Consider the following 21,740-nt stretch of genomic DNA (forward strand, 5'->3'; position numbering starts at 1 on the left):
TGGAAAACAAGCTCCATGTCAGCCTGTTTCTTGGGGAGGGACGGAACAAAAGGAGGAGGAGATGAGAGGAGGTGGAGGAAGGGTGGGAAAGGAAAGTGAGTGTATTTGTCTGCATGTGTAAAGGCGGAAGGGAGAGAGGTTGTCTTCTTAATACTGAGCGTGTTTAAAGAGACATGAACTCCTGCACGTGTCTGTGTCTATTGGCATCTACTGCTAGCGTGTTTGCATGTTTTGCGTATTTGCATATGAAAGAAATGTTCACAGCTAACATTTACTAGGAAATTACAAGCAGTGGTGTGTTGTTGATGTGCTGGTTTAAATCCACTGGAATGTTGTGATGCAATGTGTCCAGTTTTGCTGTAATAACTTCTATGTCGTAAGGAGGTAGAAATATTGTGGAACAGCTGACACGTTTCATCTCATTTTGCATACAATAAAGCCACTTAAAAAATTTTTTTTAAATAAGTTATATAATTCCATAAGTAAAGTGTAAATACAAAACTGGCATTCATAGTTGCACAGTACACTGCTGTTTGAATCTTCAGTAGAGCTCGATTGATATATTGGCCAGTTGATTTTATTGCAGATAAATCTATATTTTAAATGACTCTTTTTTTTTTAAAGATTTGAATGCAGAAAGTTTTTATTTTTTAATAATTACATAAAATACCAGTGAAGTTTACCGTTTCAGTGTGGACAATGAAATATAAAATATCTTGCCTCCATTAAATATCTTTGTCTCAAGTGTTTGATAACCACATTTGAGGGATTTTTGAAAAAATTGTCAATATTGGACTTTTGTTAGTCCCTAATATCATTATATTATTTTAACATCCAGTATAAATTGGACTGTAGCCTTCATTTTCTATTTGGAGCAGCCTCAGTTATGTGTCATCACAAAGAGATAAACTTCCTATTTCCAAACAATTTAGCCCTTAATTCCCTAGTGTCTTGTCCTGTCTTGTCTGTCTCGTCTGTCTCGTCTGTATGTATGACCTTTATTTAACCAGGTAAAATCAATTGAGAACCAATTCTCATTTACAATGATGACCTGTCAGCACAGTCCACACAGTCTGTCTTGTCTATCCTCTGGCAATTGGACTTTACAGCAGAACCAGACCTCTGAATAAGATGCTTACCTGCCAGTTTGAGAGCTGTAACTCCTTCCCATAATCCCACACCCACACTTTACCATCATCAGAGAGCAAGTTTGTGCAGATTTGCTTCCCACCCTGAGTGGTTTCTTTATATTTACATTTCAAGAGCACTGTAACGCTCTGGTGAGATGAACTCTCTCCCTCGAAGGGGGATGTTTGACCAGCTGTGTGTTACAGAGACACACATCGACACAAGAATTTACTTGAAAAACTGAGTGCTCGTGCATGTGCTTGTACTTTGTTCACTTTGTCATTTAAGTCATATATGACTAATAAAAAAAACAATGGTTGAACTCCGAACTTACTATCAAGTGATTATTTACACTGTAAGTGTCAAATGATCAGAACAAATTGACAAACAGAACATTCAAGGATCAGTAAAATAATGGGTACATTAAAGCGCAGATGGAAGAAACAGCTTGAATACAGTATACAGGAGCATTGAAACTAAAGACAGAGATCCCACAACAAGCACGACCTAAAGGTGGATGCAGTGAAGTCTTGAGGGGGCATTGCTGGTGAAGATACCACTTCATACAACCACTGACTGCAAAGGATTTTCCACAAAATACACACTTTGAGTATATCTGTCCAGTTACTTTTGAACCCCTAACCTTTGGGCAGTACATGTTAAAAGGGTTATATGTCCCTTATACTGTTCTGTCTATATTAATGTAAATCCACTCAAATTAAAGGTAAGATCTGGCACTTACATTTTTTCAAATGAATTGTGCCAAAGCACAGAGCATGTAGACAAAAACGTGTACTATAGATGTGTATGCATGTAGAAAATGAAACAGCAGCAAACAGTCACTGTTTAATATAGACTTTTAGTTAGTCTATTTGAAACACTGTACTATCCAAATAAAGCCCTCCAGAAATAACTTCTGTTTGTTTTTTCCATGACCAAATATGTCACTGCTTCCTGTTCTGCATTCATTTTCACCCTTCAATTATTAATCCAGTATGCAGCAGAACTGTAAGATGATTTGATTCTACATGAGTGCAAACTTTTATTTTATATGGCTCCTCTAATTGGCTGCTGCGATTACATTTCCTCACAGACATAATTAGAATTTACAGTAATTCAATGAATCCAGTCTTCCTTTCGACACCAAATTAAATATGATTTTCCAATATGCATATTTACCTTCTGATCCACATCTCCCAAAAGAATTTGTTTACTTTTCCCCATCTAATATTCAACAGTTCTACTCGCAGTAGTAGTAGGTTACTCTGTGATGCTCCTCAGTAACTAGTCAGAAAAGGGTTAGTTGACTTTTGAAAGAAGATGGAACAAAATGAAGTAGAGATTGATGTGTACAAGAAGAAAAGAGACAGAGCAGGAGGAGGAGTGTGGCACCCCGAGTCTTGGTGACAGGCTGGGCCAGCTCACAAGATGGAATGTTCCAGAGAAATATGCTGCCTATTCATGGAGGACAGGAAATAAAGCTCTCCCTCTCCACCTCTCCTCTTTCCCCCCCGCTCAGTCCTTCACAGTGAATTCAGCTGCCTGTCTTTTCCCCCCATCACTCACTCTCCTTACTCTCTGTGTATCTTCCCACTTCTCCTGGCCTTTGGATCCTTCTTCCTGTCCATCAGTTTAAATCAATTACTTTTTTCCCCTTTCATGCTTGAGAAGCTCACACAGCATGCGGTGTTGCACCACTCTGACTGGTAGCAACTGAATGTAGCCTGCCATCTGGGCGCTGAAAGGAAAACAAGGAAAATGTCACTTTGTTATACCTAACCAGCATACTGTCACTATTTAATCAGCCTATCTGACTGATGATCGGTTGTGGATTTTAGTGAAGATTGCAGTTGGGAGGGGGGGAGGATCCTGAGATCAGTCCTACAGACACACGCACACACACCTGTAGTCATTAAGCAGCACTTAATAAAGAGAAACTTTAGTATAAGACTTGCTTCTCCGTGTTTAAGACAAGAGACTGAGCTGTGTCCTGTACTAACATGGATAAAAATCCAAACAGCAACTCACAACCTAAGGAAGACACATAATAGGAAGTTGAGAAATCAACAGTCATTGTAATTCAACCTGATGGGGGCGGGGAGGTCTATATCAAATTTCATTCTAATTTAGCCAACATTTGTCGAGACATTTCACTCAAGACCACAGATGTCAACTGCTGTAAGTTTGGGAGTCAAGACATTACCAAAGTCATCAGGGACCCATATATGTAGACAATTTATCCCAGAATAAGTGAATATTTTGACTTGGTGGTGGAACTCAATAAAAAGTCAAATTGACCAAAATCTTAGAATACATCCTCTGTGAAAGTATGTCTTGATATCTGTTCCAAATTTAATGGGAATCCATCCAATCGTTGCCATTAGATAATTAAGTGTGGATCACAGTAGTGGACTGACTGATCAAGCAGAGTTGCCATCACTAGAACTATACTGTCAGCATTACTAAAAACAAACTTCAGTTTAGGAATTAGTTACCTAATTAACTTCTTCTAACTTCTATAGTTAGTTTAACTGAGACAATAAGCCCTTACATTCATAATGATCTCCCTACAATCAGTATACAAGTCACAAACAGCACAATGTTTGCCTAAATAATTCATTTTCTATAGAGAGCTTTAGGTGATGCATTGACCAAGTGCTAGCTGATTTTCTTGAAGTTGATAGCCCCAAAAATAGTTCCAACTTTCTTTTTTTTTTTTTTTTGCTCACTTTGAAGGTTCACATGATGATGCCACATGAGTCTCACTCACTGATAGCTTGCCGGTGGACACTCCCCCATACATACAGAAGGGGAGACTCAAAGGCAAAATGGTGCGAAGTCAGCAGCCAAGCCAAGTTGTTTCGGCTCCTGGCCTGATGGACTATTGCCCCTGCTCGCTTTCCCCCACGTTTCTTGTCTCTCTCTACTTCAGCCCAACTGGTGACTGCTTGTCCTCCGAGTCTTACATGTAGCCACAAAACAAAAGGGACCCTGCCAAGGACTCAGATCACTACAATTTGGAGAAAAAAAGGCTGTTCCCTGGCTCTGATGGGAGACGCACAAGACCAGCCAGGCACACACACTCAAACATTTACACTACAACACACCAATGCACCACAATTGTTAGCATGCAAATAAAGACAAATATACGCCCTAATGATAAGCAAAATGCTTTCAGGGCTCCACCTGTTTCTGTCGGCCTACTTAACAAAGACGCACACAAAGTGACATGTACAGCCAAGTCTTTATACCACCGCTTCAAAACTCTTTAGAAGGACATGAAACATACTAATGCTTTCAAGACGGCAGGAAACACTTCATTGTGTGAGTTCATTCAATGTTCGGAAAAACCTAACTGGGCAACTGGCTGACAACAAACAGTTTCAGCTGAACCCAGCATACTTCCATGTGTACTTCCAGGTATAGTATGTTGCAAACGTGTGTAAACTACAGCCTGGCATTTGTATGCCTCTGCTAACCACTAAAGTTGTGGTGTACATGCAGTTCATGTACATGCATGCCTGTGCCACATTTGTAAAGATTTCCTAAAGCTGTCCTGAGATATTGCATTCATAGTGGGAAATGGATTTTAACCTAAATGATCTTGACCTTTGACCACCACAATTTTATCAAATCATCTTTGAGTTAAAACGAACATTTGTGGCACATTTGAAGAAATTCCCTCCAGATGTTCCTGAAATCTCATGTTCACTGACATAGACCAATGTGATAGGACAGTGACCTTAAACTTTGACCACCAAACGCCAATCAGCTCCTCATTGAGGCCAAGTGAACGATTGTGTCACATTTGAAGAAACTCCATTCAGGCATTCCTGAGATATGTTCATGTGAACGTGTAGAATTGAGATCACAGTGACCTTAACCTTTGACCTTTCCCCACCAAAATCTAATTAGTTCATCCTTGGTATGAAGTGAATGTTTTTGCCTAGTTTGAAGAAATTCACTCAAGGCATTCATGAGATATCACACTCACAAGTATGGGAGGGATGGATGGATGAATGGATGTATGGACAGACAACCTGAAAACAGCGCGGAGGTGTAAAAAGCTTTCTGCCTGTTTTGAACAACTACCTGAAGGTCATTACTGCTGATTTTTAATCCAAAGCACAGAACATTTTTCATTCTGTATAAAAGTAAATTTAAGAGACAAATGATACACGAGTAGAAGACCCGGCTTTGTTATACATGCTCAGCATCCACAAGATGGAGAGATGGGAGGATAAGCAGCATGGAGAGATGCAGGACTTGTAGCCAATAAGGCTATAGGCAAGAGGAACGAGACAAATGGTAACATACAGGAGAGCGAAGGACAGAGGGAACAGGACAAGGACGAGAGGGAGAGGGGCAGAGCGTGAACAGGTCTTAGCTTGATAAGCTCTGTGTTGACCTAAATAATGCACACAGATATATCGGCCTTCTGTATTGAAGCCATATCAACAGAATACATTGCGCTACATTACATTCAGATGTTTTGGTCAAAGTGCAGTTGAACCATGTAAAGGTTGAGATGAAGTCTGAAAAGGTGAGGGTTGTTTTGGCCTGCAGTGGAACCTGGGTGGAGACTCGGCTTTCCTGACTCCACTGTGGAGCCACAACAGAGCGGAGCTTTGACTGACATGAGCGATCACAGGGTGCTCTGAGTGACCTAGATGCAGAAGAGTGCAGTGATGTTTGACCATTGGCCCTGAGTAGGAAGGAGCAGTTTCCCTCGCTTCCCTACATCAGAACTGGATGCAAGCAGCAACAGGGAGCCATTGTAATGAATGAAGAAATGGTACCTGAAGTTGTACTACCAAGCAGGCTGCAAGCTGCAGAGGTCTAGTGGTAGACATGGGAGCAACAGCAAGAAGGTAGTTCCAGTTGTCCAGGCAAGAGATACCAAGCACCTGGATGAGAATCTACCTGGTGGGTGGAGGGCAAATCTTCCTTAAATAAAGGAGGAATCTACAGGAGTGGCCTAATACTGCAATGTTTGCAGAGGAAAACAAGATGACACCACCATGATGCTGTCAATGGTGTGGAAACATTTTGGTGAGGCCCCCGTGTCCTCTGGAGGAACAGACACTCAGCTTTTCCAGGTTGAGCTTTAGGTGCCTTGACAGCCACTCTGAGATGTCGGCCAGGAAAGCAGCAATGTGTGAATAAATACAGTACTGTGCAAAAGCTTCAGGCACATAAGGTGATGTAATGCCATCAGCGAGCCATCTGACTTGTCTCAAATTCCTTCTGCTGTTAGAGTCATAAAGAAAAATCTTCAGCAACAAGAAGAACAAGGAGTCCTGCAGCAGATGATATGGCCCCCACAGAGCCCCATTCCCAACATCACTGACTCAGTACAGGTTTACATAAAGACACAAAGGCGATTGAAACCATAAATCCACAATAAAACAGAGGCAGGTTTTCCAACATCCTTGAAACAACCTGCCAAGTACCTTTGAAAAAAACATATTTTTCTTTGATTTATTTCACTTTTTATGAAGTTAACTGACAAATAAAAAAACATGGCATTACTATTGATGCCTAAAACATTTGCACAGTATTGTATATAGTGTTCAATTTAGTCTGTGTATGTGCATGCTAAGTTTTTCATTATGAGGCTCAAGTATGAAATTCAACCCACTAAGGAGGCTACCAGCATGGAATTTGAGACATATTTGTTATGTCAGTAACACCCAAGGGGTTGTTCGGTATTTAAGACTAAATTTTAAGAGCCCAAAGAGACTTCTTTAAATAAATAGTTTTTCCTAACCAACAAGCCTAAACCTAAAGATATTTAGATTTTCATACAGCCCAAGGAGGTGACCCACTTTCCAACACTTCAAATCTTAAAATTAGAACCTGACTGGTATATCGGTTATTTTATTGGCCGATATTGACCTATCACACGTATAATGGTATCTGCTACATGTTGGCCATTATGCACAAATATTAAAACTATTTTTATATAATATAATGCAGAAAAAAAATGGTCAAACAGTTCAATACACACTTCTCCAAGATAGTTACAACAAAACCTGAACATGATAACCTTCATGAATTTCTGATTTATTGCAGGGCTGTTGTGCTAACCTTACTGGTTGTACTGAATAAACCTCCAAGGTAGTGTCTCTTTTCTTTTCAATAAATTGATCCGTTGAGTTATTGTTTCAGCTCTACAGTACACGTTTGGTCGTTTCGCTTGACAAATGACGTACACGCCCCAGTAAAAAAGCTGCTAGCACAGTCGAGCACAGTACTGTACAGAAATGGATATCACAGCACTTTGCTTCTCAGGGTGTAATGTCAGATCATGCTGATTTATTCAGCAGGTGGTACTGTCGTCTCGCCATCCTCCTCTCAGAGTCAGAAGCAATGTAATACAATTACCCTCAATCCTGTGGTTTGATTAAACATGGTGGTGCACCAGTGAGCCATTTAGATTGGACTCAGAAGTAACACAGTGAAATATAAAACCTCAAACGAATGAAATGCCTTAAAAAAAACTGCATAGGTGACTTCCTCATTATTTTTTGAGTCTTCATTACTGCATTGCTGTTGGTTTTAATTCACCGCCACTGAAACAGTCTCCCATTACTCACATATTCCAAGCATCCTTGAATTCATTGGTATTCCCTTCCCTGCCCTATAAATAGGTTAATCTACTAACCAGAGTAAGACAGGAGAACACGGCTCCATTCACAGAGATTCGTCAGGTTTGTAATAGGACTAACTCCTTCCTCTTATTGACAGACTGTTAAGTGGACTACCTGACCTTTAATGGTAAGCCTGCAGCTGGGTTTAGTTAATGTGTGCACAAGTGTGTGAAAAGACCAGAGGCGGCACTGCATGGTCAAAGCAGCATTTTAGAAATGTAGGCTGATATTAAGAAATAAAGGTACACAACACATTTAAAAAAAAAAAAAAAGTAGGATTCCTGTAAGGCCTTTATCTCCTTAAAACAGACTATCGCAGAATAAGACAGTCAGAACAATGTCTTCAGCCTGAGGTGTGAGACAATCAAGAGAAAACTGAGTCAGGCACAGTGTCTGCTGCCCTTTAACTTTTCATCTTGTTTAATTTATCTGTCATCTCAACCTGAGCCTGCTCTGTTCTGTTCTGTTCTCCTGAATGAGGTATCTTCTAGCAAACACCTAATTGGCTCTTTGCGCAGTGATTCCCAAACCTGGGTTGGCAGCCCTGAACGTGGTCATGAGACAATGTATGGAATGTGAAAAACATCTTGTAATGTCACCTACTGCCTTCAATCTTGGTGAAAAAAAATGTGTATCTTTAAAAAACATTATGTACAATGTTCAGCCAATGAGCCTGCACAAAAAAACAAAAACAAAAAAAATTTGTTGTGCCACTATCTGTTAGATAATGACACTTAATACAGTACTTAAGGGGTCATATAAATAGGACTTTATTTGTATGCACCGCTCGCTGAATGACAAGGTTTATGTCATATAGAAAAGAAAACCGCATTAGAGAGAGCTTCTAACGAAGGTAGTCATTCTGTATTTTAAAACGAGAGACATTGACCCTGTCAGTTGACCGGTCTGTGCTGGTTCTTGGTGATGGCTAAAGGCTACGTATTAAAACATGCATTCACAGTAACGTTCACATGCTTGTACAACTGTATTTGTTACTTCCCCTCCCGTACCTTTAAACCTAACCCCTAATGCTTAAAGAACTTGTCACAAGAAAGGTAATTTATCTCTCATAATGATGGAAGTAAAATACCCGCTTTACACACACACACTAGAGATCAATATAGCCCCAGAGCAGTGTTGAGTACTGGATCTAACCCACATAATCATCTGTAATCTCCAACATCAAATCCTGCAGATACACATTGGAGAGCTGACAGCAAGCCTGCATCAGCTCAAAGCGTTTAACAGCCACCCCCACTTTTCCACACTCACATATACAACGCACTGTCAGGTACAGACGCTAAAACAGGAGAACAGACCGACTCAGACAGCCATAAGCGGTAGAAGGTATATTCCATTTGTTCAAAGATAGGTTGGGTGCAAAAAGGAGCACGGCATGAACGGTGTCCCTTAACTTCCAATGTCAAAGATTATCAGCTGAGCACACATTGAATAAAGTCTGGACCTACAATTTGACAGACAGAGTCAGGAGAAACAGGGACCTTACAGTATTACATTGACTATAATGAGTGCATTATAGCCCTAAACAACCTAATGAGATACTGGTGGCTCCATATAATACTGAGAAAACACACAGCTACTCATGACCACAGTTTCGCTTCACTCAATGTACTTGGCTGGTAGTTATGAGTGGTAGCAGAGAATTTACTGCTATGAGGCTGAATGTAGTCATAGATCTTGAAGTAAGCAAACTGACCGGCCATCACGGGGGATTGCTGCTTTCCTTTCATGCTAAAAGTGTTTGACACTCATCCTCGCAGAGTTTTTGATCCCTCCCTTTCTTCCTTTCATTTTGATACGAGAGGATTTCTCTGTCTCACCTGAACAGTGCTGAGTTCAGATAAAGTGATGATGGTGGGAGACTTTAACATTCATGTTGATGTGGACAACGACAGCCTCAGTTCTACTTTTAGCTTATTATTAGATTCTATAGGCTTTTCTCAGAATGTAAATAAACCCACTCACCGTGGTAACCACACCCTCGCTCTGGTTCTGTCGTATGGCATGGAAACTGAAAATTTAATTGTATTTCCTCAAAACCCTGTTTTGTTGGACCACTTCTTATTAACATTTGAAGTTACAATAATGGACTACACAGCATGTGGGAATAAATCCCACTACAGTAGATGTCTGTCAGATGATGTTGTGGCCAAGTTTAAGGAAGCAGTTACATGCTTATCCCCTTTGATGCCGTGTGTTAAAGCAGTGAAAGCCATCTACGTTGATCTTAGTCCCACACATGTGGATCATCTGGTAGAAAACACTGCAGTATCTCTGCGCACAACTCTAGATAATGTCGCCCCTCTGAAGAAGAGAGTCATGAACCAGAGGAAGTTGTCTCCATGGTACAACTCAGAATTACGCTCTGCTAGGCAGCGACTTGAAAGTTGGAAAGGAAACGGCGTTCCACTAATTTAGAAGAATTTCACCTGCCTGGAAGGATAGTCAAATATTATATAAGAATATAGACCCTTCCTGCCACCATCACTGATGTGATGTTAAGCACAGCAGCCCTGGAAGCAACTATAGGACCAGATGTAAACTTGGAAAATTTCTCTCCTATTGAGTTCTCCGAGTTAACTAGAATTATTTCTTCATCTGGATCCCCTGGCTGTCTGTTAGATCCCATCCCAACTAAACTTTTTAAGGAAGTCTTCCCTTTAATTAATACTTCCATATTAGATCAGATCAACCTATCTATTGTAACCGGCTATGTACCGCAGGCTTTTAAAGTGGCTGTAATTAAACCTTTACTGAAAAAGCCGACTCTTGATCAGCTGTTTTAGGAAACTACAGACCAATTTACAACCTGACATTGATTTCTAAAATCCTTGAAAAAGTTGTTGCAAATCAACTTTGTGATCATTTACAAAGGAATGATCTGTTTGAAGATTTTCAGTCAGGCTTTAGAGTTCATCATAGCACAGAAACAGCTCTGGTGAAAGTTACTAATGACCTTTTATTAGCCTCAGATAATGGACTTGTCTCTGTACTTGTTCTTCTGGACCTCAGTGCTGGTTTTGATACGATTGATCATACGATCTTATTACAGAGATTAGAAGACGTTACGAGGATCAAAGGAACTGCATCAGACTGGTTCAAATCCTACTTATCAGATAGATTCCAGTTTGTCCATGTCAACAATGAATCTTCCAGACAAACAAGAGTTAGTTATGGAGTTCCACAAGGCTCAGTGTTAGGCCCGATACTTTTTACTTTGTATATGCTTCCATTAGGAGATGTCATCAGGAAGCACTGCATAAACTTCCATTGTTATGCAGATGACATTCAGCTATATCTTTCTATAAAACCAGATGAAACTAATCAGTTAGTAAAACTTGAAGCCTGTCTAAAAGACATAAAGGCCTGGATGACCAAAAATATCCTGCTTCTAAATTCAGACAAAACGGAAGTTATTGTATTTGGTCCTAAACATCTCAGAAACTCTTTCTGTAATCACTTAGTTACTCTAGATGATGCCGCCTTGGCCTCCAGCAAAACTGTGAGGAACCTTGGAGTCATATTTGATGAGGATTTGTCCTTTAGCCACCATATAAAGCAAATCTCCAGAACTGCCTTCTTTCATCTACGTAATATTAATAAAATTAGGAAAATCCTTCCTCAGCATGACGCAGAAAAACTCATTCTTGCGTTTGTTACTTCTAGGCTAGATTATTGTAATTCCTTGTTGTTAGGATGTCCGAATTACTCATTGAAAACCCTGCAGCTGATCCAAAATGCTGCAGCAAGAGTACTGACGGGATTTAGCAAGAGAGATCATATTTCTCCAGTTTTAGCTTCTCTTCACTGGCTTCCTGTGAAATCAAAAATAAAATTTAAAATTCTCTTGATGACTTACAAAGCTCTACATGACCAGGCTCCATCATATCTTAGAGATCTTATAGAACCATATAATCCTAGCAGAGCACTTCTCTCTCAGTACGCTGGTCTACTTGTGGTTCCTAGAGTTTACAGAAGTAGAATGGGAGGCGGAGCTTCAGTTTTCAGGCTCCTCTCCTGTGGAACCAACCAGCTCCCAGTTTGTGTTTGAGGGGCAGAAACCCTCGTTAGCTTTAAGATTAGACTCAAAATGTTCCTTTTTGATAAAGCCTATAGTTAGGGCTGGCTCAGGTAGACCTGAACCAACCCTCAGTTATGCTGTTATAGGCCGAGGCTGCTGGGGGACCTCGTTACATGCTGAGCTTCTTTTCTTTCCTCCTACTCTTTAACTGACTCATACCTCACCATCTTTTTCTCTCCCATAGTTTTTTCTTATTGTCTGTTGTCTCCATTCAGTTCCCTCGCTCGCGTAGTTTCTGTTCTTTCTTTTGCAGATGTCCCACCATGGAGCTGCATGTCTCTGCTCTGCACTTGTCGTCTCCACCAACAGTTCTTCTCTTGTATCTCTATGCTGTCCTTTTCTCTCCATGCTCTCCTCTCACCTCAACCAGTCGAGGCAGATGGCCGCCCACCTCTGAGCCTGGTTCTGTCGGAGGTTTCTTCCTGTTAAGAGGGAGTTTTTTCTTCCCTCTGTTGGAGGTTTTTCTCCCTTAAAGAGGAGGGTTTTTTTCCCTCCTAGCTTATGTGGGAATTGTTGAATTGTTGGGTTTCTCTGTATAATATTGTAAAGTCTTGCTGTAAGGACTTTAATGTGTTAAGTGCCATGAAATAACCTATGTTGTGATTTGGCGCAAGAGAAATAAAGTTGAATTGAATTGAATTGAATTGAATTGAACAGACTGATGTAATTTCTACTCATCTGTGCTTCTTAGCATTTGGGAACTTATGTGAAAGGGTGTTTGTGCATGGGACAAACCCAGAGCCAGGGCCTGCTGAGCAGCATGCACCTCTCCTTCAAGGGTTGGTTACAGCAAAGATCTGCATGACGTCACACTCAGCTGAGGACAAAGCCCACTGCTTTCTCCCAGACAGAGAGGTGGGGGGTGGCTGTCAGAGTATGCATGGACAAGCAAGGGAAAGAGACAGAGTTGCAGATGGATTTACTGCTGGAATGTATGAAGTGTGTGTGTGTGTGTACAAAAATATTCTATTTACATGCAATGCCAGACAGCTGCTGGATTGTTGTATGGGTGATGCAGTGTGAGACTGTGTACAGGTGTGCCTGATGCGTGTGCCAATGCAGGACAATGGGAGGCAGTGCGTTGCAGATGAGCACTGTAATAACAGACCATCACATGGGTTCAGTGCCAACATCAATGCTGCCTTCACTGCATGATGCAGTGCAAGGGAACAATACACGCACTGCACTCAGTGCTACTCTCTCTCCTGTACGTGTCACTGTGCTCTTCATCACTCCACCCGCTGAGCTACAGGCATAATCTCATAGATATGTGCCACTGCTGGTTGATCCCTCCTTCTTTGCACAGCCCATATATATATATATATATATATATATATATATATATGTGTGTGTGTGTGTGTGTGTGTGTGTGTGTGTGTGGATATCCCACGAGTGTGCAGTTAAATGCAATATTTCATAATATTATATGTGCATTTTGATGACACACACACACACACACCCAAGATGGTGATCAATATGTTATCAATACATTGGGATTTCTATCACTGAAGCGCCGCAGACTGCATGCACACACATAAAGAAAAGTGTGATGAAGGTAGACAAAGCAGGGGAACGCCCCCTACACCCTGCAAGCTACTGTCAGGTCATCAGCTGGCTCAGGTTGGATTCCACTCATTCTTTGCCCGGATCTACAATTATAATGACTGTAATCACCTGCATGTTCACAGTGCCAACATTCAACTGAAATCTACCCGAAATCACCAGTTAAATAATCCCAAGCCTTTGTCCTAATCTCTATCTTTAACGTCCACACGATGCAGAAAAAGACAGGCAGCGAGCCAAATGTGAAGATCTAGATGTTGTCTACTCACCTCTCGCATACACCAAAAGGTGGACCTCGGGAGATGAAAGACAGCCAGGCAGCCTGAACTGACGCGTCCCTGTCGTCTGGTAGTTTGGCCTTTTTGTTATCTCCCAGCCGTGTTGATTGCTGCGTGCTCGGTTTCCAGGTACCAAACGCTAGACTCGACTTCGAGGCTGAAAGTCGTTAGTTGTACATCTAATAGACACTTTCAGGCTCGTCCTCCAACTCTCTCAGTCTTGCCACCTCGCTCGCTTGTCGTCTGACTAAGCTACGTGCCTTCCTCTCTCTGCCTGCCGTTTTTTTTTTTTTTTTTTTTTTAAATATGCTCGCAGCTGTTTTCGTTGTTTCAACCTTTTGCCTGAAATTTCTCCTCTGTCCCTTTAAGCGACAACGTTTCCGGGGTTTGCTCGTACATATATAGAAGGCGGGGCTTCACGACCAGCTGAGCGCCTGTCATTTAAGCAATTGGGCGCTTCATTTCCGCTTAGCCAATCAGCGTTTAGAGATTACGGTCACTTTAAAAATATGCAAATTTATTCAGAACTACCGCTCCGTGATTGGCCTGTGGCTTAACTCAAGATCCGCCCAGTACACGTGCTTTTTTGTCCCCTCCCGGTGTTTAGTGCCAAGAATCGCTTTTGTGCTGAGGCTCTGACAGTCACTTAATATCCTTTAATATTTAACAGAAAACTATAAAAACATGATCTGAAAAGAGAGTAAAACTACACACAGCTACACAGCAGTGGCATCAATAGGTGGCAACTTAATTAACGTTTCACGCAACGGTTTACACACGTATCGTCGATCTTTCCTTCCGTTTTTCTACTGAATCAGCCATGGCCATGTTGTCACAGAGCTAAGAATAGATCCGCTACACGTCGTATCCCCATACTGCCTTGCAGCTGCACTGAGCTCCACGCCCATTTACCCAGAGCACACTGGGGCCTCATTTATACTCTGCTGAGGACAGGAACAGGCCTGAAAAGATCAAGGCAAGTCTCTCTCTCTCTCTCTCTCTCTCTCTCTCTCTCTCTCTCTCTCTCTCTCTCTCTCTCTCTCTCTCTCTCTCTCTCTCTCTCTCTCTCTCTCTCTCTCTCTCTCTCTCTCTCTCTCTCTCTCTCTCTCTCTCTCTCTCTCTCTCTCTCTCTCTCTCTCTCTCTCTCTCTCTCTCTCTCTCTCTCTCTCTCTCTCTCTCTCTCTCTCTCTCTCTCTCTCTCTCTCTCTCTCTCTCTCTCTCTCTCTCTCTCTCTCTCTCTCTCTCTCTCTCTCTCTCTCCCGTCAGCTCAGGCAGTGGAATATAGGCTATTGCATTTAACTACTCCTGACAATTCACCCATCTCTGTGCTGATATTCCCCTTGGCAATACATCCACTGCTTGTTTAACACACATAGCCATTACAAAATCTGAAAAAAAAACCTCCTACGTAATTTCTTATCTATATAAGGACCACAAAAGTTTGTTTTGTCAAAATAATGTCTCACTAGGATAACTTTATGAGAGCAGTGCTATATGAGCACGTATGCTGATGAAAGTTGGGTTTTTAGGAGTTCCAGGCCCCTTTGCCCTTTTCCAAGTGGTAAATCAAGTTTTCATCATTTATTGCCCACAATTGTTGCATAAGGAAACAACACTTATGACACTTTTATCAGTTATGTCCCCCAACAGTGTTCATTTGTTTGAGATATCCCTTTATCAGAATATTTGTATTACCTTACTATCGTTAATTTGGCTTCTGGAGACCATACATGTCCCCAAAGAGTGTCAGTGTCATCAGACGACTGAAAGGATCACTATTAGAAACTAACTACCATCTTACAGGTTGAACTTTCTAGTTTTAAAGGACACAGAATCTAAAATGTCGATTTTACATACAACACACTATTTTGAACATTCGTAACGGTCTTTGCCAATTGCTTATCTAAAGGCCATTATTTACCTAAAAGTGACATTTGCATATGAAGTCTTTGAGCCATTTCCAGTCATTCATTTCATTTGAAAAGGGAAATGAAAGCTCATCATTTTGTCTACAGGTTCACTACAGAGAAAAACTTGTGTTTATTGTTGCAGAACCACCGAAAGACTGCTGCTCTTATTATGTGTGCTCATATTCATAATTGTTTATGAAATAATACTGAGCAAAGTGTGATACGTGCGTGTTATTTCATAGAAAATGAAATTATCAAAGGTAGCTCTAAAACATAAAATATCCCATATTCACTGCTTATCATACCAAGTTCATACCTTTACTGCAAACATTCATAACTTTGATATACACACACACACACACACACACACACACACACACACACACACACACACACACACACACACAGACACACACGTCTCATCAGCCTGAGCTTTTCAACCCAGTGCAGCGCCACAGAAACATTGTATATAACCTCGTTTACAACTTGCAAACTATAAAGATAACTTCGCTCCAGATTTTCACACAGCAAAACAAGTTTTAAGTGTTGTCAGAGTTTGTCAGTTGTTCTGTGATTTTTGTTTTCTTGGAGCCTTCTGTGCCGTGTTCCCCCTTCCTCTTCTGGCGGTTCTTCTGCCCTTCCTCTTGTCTGAATTGGTGCCTGTTGAAAAATAAAAAAGTAATAGTCAAGAAAAGTAAGATTAAACTAAAAACAGCAAAACAATTCAGGAACATTGCAACTTTGTCATGTGGTCACACACTTACTCAGTCAGAGACAGTGAGGGTTTAAAAGCATAGACTGTCTATAAAAGTGGACGTAGCTTCCAGGTCTGAAAAGTGAGGCCATTGCGCCCATCAAGTTCAAGTGTATACACAATGCATGGGACAGAGTTTTTAGAGTCTTGCTTTACAGTCATTCTATATTAATCTCAGGTGTAGTGAGGAGTTTTGTGAACTCACCTGGACTGCCAGCGTCGGCCACTGTTCCAAACTCGACCGAAAGAGGGAAGCCAGTTGGCGTCTGTATGTGAGCTATGGTCAAAGTTGGCCCCCACTCTGTTCGGAGGAAGCTTCCGCAGCTTCTCTTGTTCCTCTGGCAAAACACAGAAGAGGCCCTCTGAATTATCCTCCAATAGTTGTGAGGTTTTGACTGTTTTTCCATAAGTCTACTTCAGAGTCACTTAGATTAAGGTCAGAGATACACATGTTGATACTCAGATTTTAAAAGTACAGCATTTTTTTTGCTTCACGTGAGACTGATGCAACAAATGGAAGTTAAGGAAAAAGTCATCATGCATATGAAGGCATAAAAACAGTGTATGACAAGATGTCCCTGATTACCACAAGTGATGTCATGGCACCCAATAAAACAGAATATCTCAGGTCCCATGGGAATATTTTTGTCTCATTTTAAATGAATAAAATAATCTATAAAATGTGGTCTTCGTACTCTGTTTGAGGAACTCTTGGAGTGATGGGCCAATCGCTGGCTGTGCAGCACCTCCGGAGGTCCCCTCCAGAGGATCGTCCTGGAGCCAAGGAGGGACGGCACCTACAACACAAAGGCTACAATGCTTACTCTTAATCATGAGGTGAACTGAGCTCATAAATTATAGAGAAACCAGGTTTCTGCATGAACTTTAGAGCATGAGAAACACTGATTCGTATTCATCACCCAGTAACATTAAAGAGGCGTTTGACTGGTCCCCAATTCCTCCTTCAGCATGAGGCGACGACACCAAACACAACCAGTCATAACGAATATATCTTCAGTGTCAAGAACAACAAAGAGTCCTGAAATAGATGGTATGACCCTCACTGAGCCCTGATGTGAACTCCATGAAGTCAGGCTGGGATCACATGTCGAGAGAGGAGACAAACTGAATCCCCTGAAGGACTGCAGAAATTCTCCAAGAGGACGACCCATCTTCACTTTGCATCGAGTGTCTAAAACTCTTGCACAGTACAGTACATGCAACTGAACAGTTACTTTTCAAGACGTTGTGTTGTATAATGTGACATTCTGTGAAGAATAATACATAAAGTCATACATCACTGTACCTGTATGAACGTTTCCACCGTTCGATGAATCCTGCGACAGAAAAAAACAAGTGATCAAGTCAGGTGATTGCAGCTGTATAAAAAGAAAACATTAAAAAGAACCCATTACCTATTAAAGTCGAACACTTTCTAAATGAACAAATGCTTTTTACCTGATAACCTATGAAAGTTAGGCCTTGTCCTGCTGCAGCCCGCGGTGCTTCAACCATTGAGTCGACAAAGCTGCTCCCCACCTGCTGGTCTGATCCCTGACGCGTAAAGTGAGAGCTGTTCCCCCGATAACAAGACGAGCCCCAAACAAACACAAGTCATTTCAAGTGCTCTTGACGAAAAGGGATAAAACTCTGCAGGCGGACACGGTGTTACCTGACAGAATCATCCGCAGATGTGTCGGTGCCGTTGGGTCCATTGAACGAGTCCGGCTCTGCATCCCGCTGATATTGATTCAGGAAAAGCCAACAGTGGTTCACAGTGGAAGTCTGACATCTAATCATGGTTCATCTTAGCTTTTAGCTTCACAATCCTGTCACACTACTTTGCCAAAAATGTTACCGCAAACTTCTCTCTTATTGCCTTTATTGATGTCCTCCAATTTCACCCTAAAAACCAGATCCAATGCTTCATCTGCCACAACACAAACTCTCTGAATGGTTGCCATTTACCTGCTTTGGTATTTACAATCATTTTGCTGGAGAATTATGGGATTTCCCATCTTACATGAAAAACAACAGTGAAGGCCACAGTGATGGATACTGCCACTGCATCCTTGGAAAACAAACCTCTAAGAGAGACTGGAGGACCTCTTGACGATTCTTCTCCTGGGCCCGAATGAAATCAGCTTCCTGCAGCCGTGAGAAGAAACATAAAAAGACAGATCAGCAGATTTTAAATCTGGTTAAAAAAAAAAAACATTTCTTGGAGTTGATTTTAGAATTGCTCCGTGACCGTGGCTCTACGGGTGGAAACATCTGTCTCTACACCGGTTTGGTCCTGACTGAAATATCTCTACTACCGGATGGGTTGGCGTTAAGATTAGTAAATACAAGGGTGGATGAAAAAGTTCAAAGACTGCTCCTGTGAATGGAGCAAAGCATCATGATGTGCAGGGAGAAGTTATAACCTCCGTGAGTAAATATTCGGAGTTACTTGGCTTGATCAGCATCAGCACCTGAGTTACACGGGTTTTTGTGACCACTGGTACGTGCACTTTTGCGATTTCGGCATGAACCTGAAACTTGAGCCGAGAGCGCACATCAAATTTTTTAGGAACCAAAAGAAGTTGGCAGAGAGAAAAATGCAGTGATTAGGGGTGTTGAGGAGCTACGATTGCGTTGTGGCGAGAGGCTCGTCCATTTTCAATGCGGTGTGAGCGCACGTTGTCATTGCGTCATCACACCACACGTCAGGCACTTTACGCTGAATGTTTCCCCTCAGAACTTCACAGTGGAACTCGGTGTTGACAATCTGACCCCCGGGGGACAAATTCCCACCCATGGTACTGGTGAAGAAAACCCCCTTGGTTGCACTCCTGTTCCCCAAAACATGAGTAGCTCAGGTGGTGATGTTGATCAGGCGTCACAACACGGAATACTTCCTAACAAAGGTTATTGCGTCCTCCTGCTCCGCGGGTGTCACGGTGCTGCACTCAATTCATGCGCATCAGGAGCAGCCTCCGGACTTTTTGATTGCCCCTTTTGTCGCCAAAACTACCAAGACCAGCAGAACGTCGGCGCGAAGTGGCAAATGTTAGCATGCTAAACTAAGATGGGGTGTGCTGATTTTAACCCACAGCTGTGTTTAAGAACAGTCTCTTGCATGGCTGTAGACTCTTACATAGCTGTCATCCAGCTTAATGCGGAGGTCATTTTAAAATCATCACCTGTTTAATGTATTCATCCTCCTTCTCCACAAATGATTCCAACCCTTTTTCCACCTCCGCTTTAAACCTGAACAAAAACAAGAAACGATCAATGCAGAGAACTGGTTCATTTTCCACACAGACTTTTGGCTCACTCTGCCTACCTTTCAGCTTCCTCCTCCGTGATGATGACCTTGTCTCTAAACTTTGGGTCGGCCTTGTTGTCCCACCAGAACTTGTGTGTATTCTTTTTGTGTTCTGGGCTGAAATCAAACACATTTGAAATGTCAACCACAGTAATTTCTAATAGAAGTTCATGTGGACAAAGGAAAGAATATTAGAAAACTCTCATCCCCACTAATGTATGATTCTTAGTTTGCGCAACATGAGCTGCATCTAAATTGTAGTTATTTGCAAGATCTTGGACACCCCCGAGGAAATGACACATTTTGTTAAAGTCACAGACATTAAACATGAGCCTTTGTTCAAATGTTCATGCACTGTTACTTTTTCTGAGTGCTGCCTAAACTTTTGGCCATCATGAACCACTACCATAATTCCATCTGATGTCGTGCAGCACTTTGTTCAAGTCTTGCTGTTCATAAATGTGATATTTAAATAAATGTGACTCGACTCAACTGACCAGCTAGGGAGGCAAGTTAAGAATTATCACCAGGAATAATCAGCTGATTACATTTCGAGAGATTTAAACCTCCTCAAACTTTGCAGTTACAATGGAAAACCATGGGCTCCGCTCAGCAACCGACTGAGTATCTGAAAATGAAGCTAACTGATCCATACCAAGCAGGGAGAGGGTATCAAATCATATCAAAGTGCTTCCAGACAAAGAAAGTGAGCTAAGAACAAAATGAATCAAATAAGACTTACGTGGCCATGTGTTCTAACAAGCCTCCGTACAGCACAGTCATGTTGCCGTCGGTCACGTTTCTTTCTATTTCAAGCCCACAGCAGTAGCACCAGAACATCTGCTTGTGCTGAGTGCAATCAAACTTTTCCACTTGAGGTTTTTTAAGTGTTCGGCGAGCTTCCTTCACCTGGGAGAGAAACACAGAAAAACATAAAAGTCAGACTCTTGATTAAACTAAGGCAGTCTAACAAATTTGATCTTCATGAATGCTTTCGTGGTGTTGTTGAATTATATTCAAATATATATTTAAACACATTTATACTGTCTGTTTATTATTATTATTGTTATAATAATATGTTCCAGCAACACAAAAGGGGTCAGAAAAAAAAGGAAAAGTGATGAAGAGATGTGTGCGCAGGGTATTTACATACATTTACAATAATAATATCAATCAATCAATCAAACACAGTTTATTTGTAGCATCTACAACCTCCTGTTGTTTACTACATTCTGCCACTTTCAATTGAACTGTTTGTTTACTTCGTGTCCTTGATGCGCCCCCTGGTGGCCGTTTAACAGACATTTAATTAATATCGACATGTCTCCATGTTTCTCTGGGCTTCTGACAAACAGTATAGCCGAAAACTATTAAATATAATAATGTCAGTGTGTCTAAAACGGAGAATCAACGTGATTATTTGGATTTTGACGACGGGTTTGCAGCTAATGTCAGCATCAGGGCGAGGACGTGAAGTTTAGCCAGGTGGGAAAAAAACGTGAGCAAAATATTGCAAATGTTACACATCAGTAAGAATCAGTAGACATTGACCGACCTACCTTTTCCAGGAATTTGAGAAGAACCACTCTGAGTCTGCTTTGATGACTTTTTCCAAAGATATGTCCCTTCCCGCTGAATGTTGTTTGCCTACATATGGCGCAGTAATGTGCACCCATTTAGACGATGTGGAACAAACACCCTGAACATCTAACGAAGCAACACTTGAATTTAAACCGAGTACTTTAACGAGTCATCCTTTTTTCCTAATCCGCTTAATGTGGAAAAACACCGACAAACATCAGCGAGCACCATTCAGCACGAGTAATCTGCAACAGGAAGCAATTCCGTCTCGAAATGTTGTCCCCTGGAAACGGACGGTCTTCTTCTTCTGCTTTATTAGCGGTTGGCAAAAAAGCCTTCGGGTACATTAGCGCCGCCCACCGGTCTGGAGGACAGCCAGGGTTATGACTGTTTTGAGAACAGAATCAGCTTTATTGGCCAGGTATGTTTACAAGTACAACAGATTTGACTCCGGTTGTAGC

At 41.5% G+C, this 21,740-nt stretch overlaps 2 protein-coding genes across 8 annotated transcripts in view; both read right to left on the minus strand.

The window, feature by feature from the left end:
* atosb (atos homolog b) overlaps positions 1-14,105 on the minus strand; it is a 32,391-nt gene extending 18,286 nt beyond the window's left edge. For all 7 annotated transcript variants that reach the window (XM_069706567.1, XM_069706570.1, XM_069706571.1 and 4 more), the window contains exon 1: positions 13,716-14,105. The gene's annotated coding sequence lies outside the window, so the exon portion shown is untranslated. The remainder of the gene's footprint in view (positions 1-13,715) is intronic.
* A 1,640-nt stretch (positions 14,106-15,745) lies between these two features.
* Positions 15,746-21,533, minus strand: cenatac (centrosomal AT-AC splicing factor). Its single transcript, XM_069706557.1, has 11 exons — positions 21,258-21,533; positions 20,441-20,607; positions 19,717-19,815; positions 19,574-19,640; positions 18,474-18,536; positions 18,061-18,128; positions 17,847-17,961; positions 17,695-17,725; positions 17,084-17,185; positions 16,594-16,726; positions 15,746-16,294 (listed from the first exon to the last, which is right to left on the minus strand). Exons 1-11 carry the CDS (start codon positions 21,372-21,374, stop codon positions 16,174-16,176), a joined length of 1,083 nt encoding a protein of 360 aa, XP_069562658.1. The 5' UTR covers positions 21,375-21,533; the 3' UTR covers positions 15,746-16,173.
* Between the last annotated feature and the right edge of the window lie 207 nt (positions 21,534-21,740).

The sequence above is a fragment of the Brachyistius frenatus genome, unplaced genomic scaffold, assembly GCF_029030835.1.
Source record: "Brachyistius frenatus isolate BFR_SWC_R1_liver_20210118 unplaced genomic scaffold, ASM2903083v1 Contig_63, whole genome shotgun sequence".
Taxonomy (NCBI): domain Eukaryota; kingdom Metazoa; phylum Chordata; class Actinopteri; family Embiotocidae; genus Brachyistius; species Brachyistius frenatus.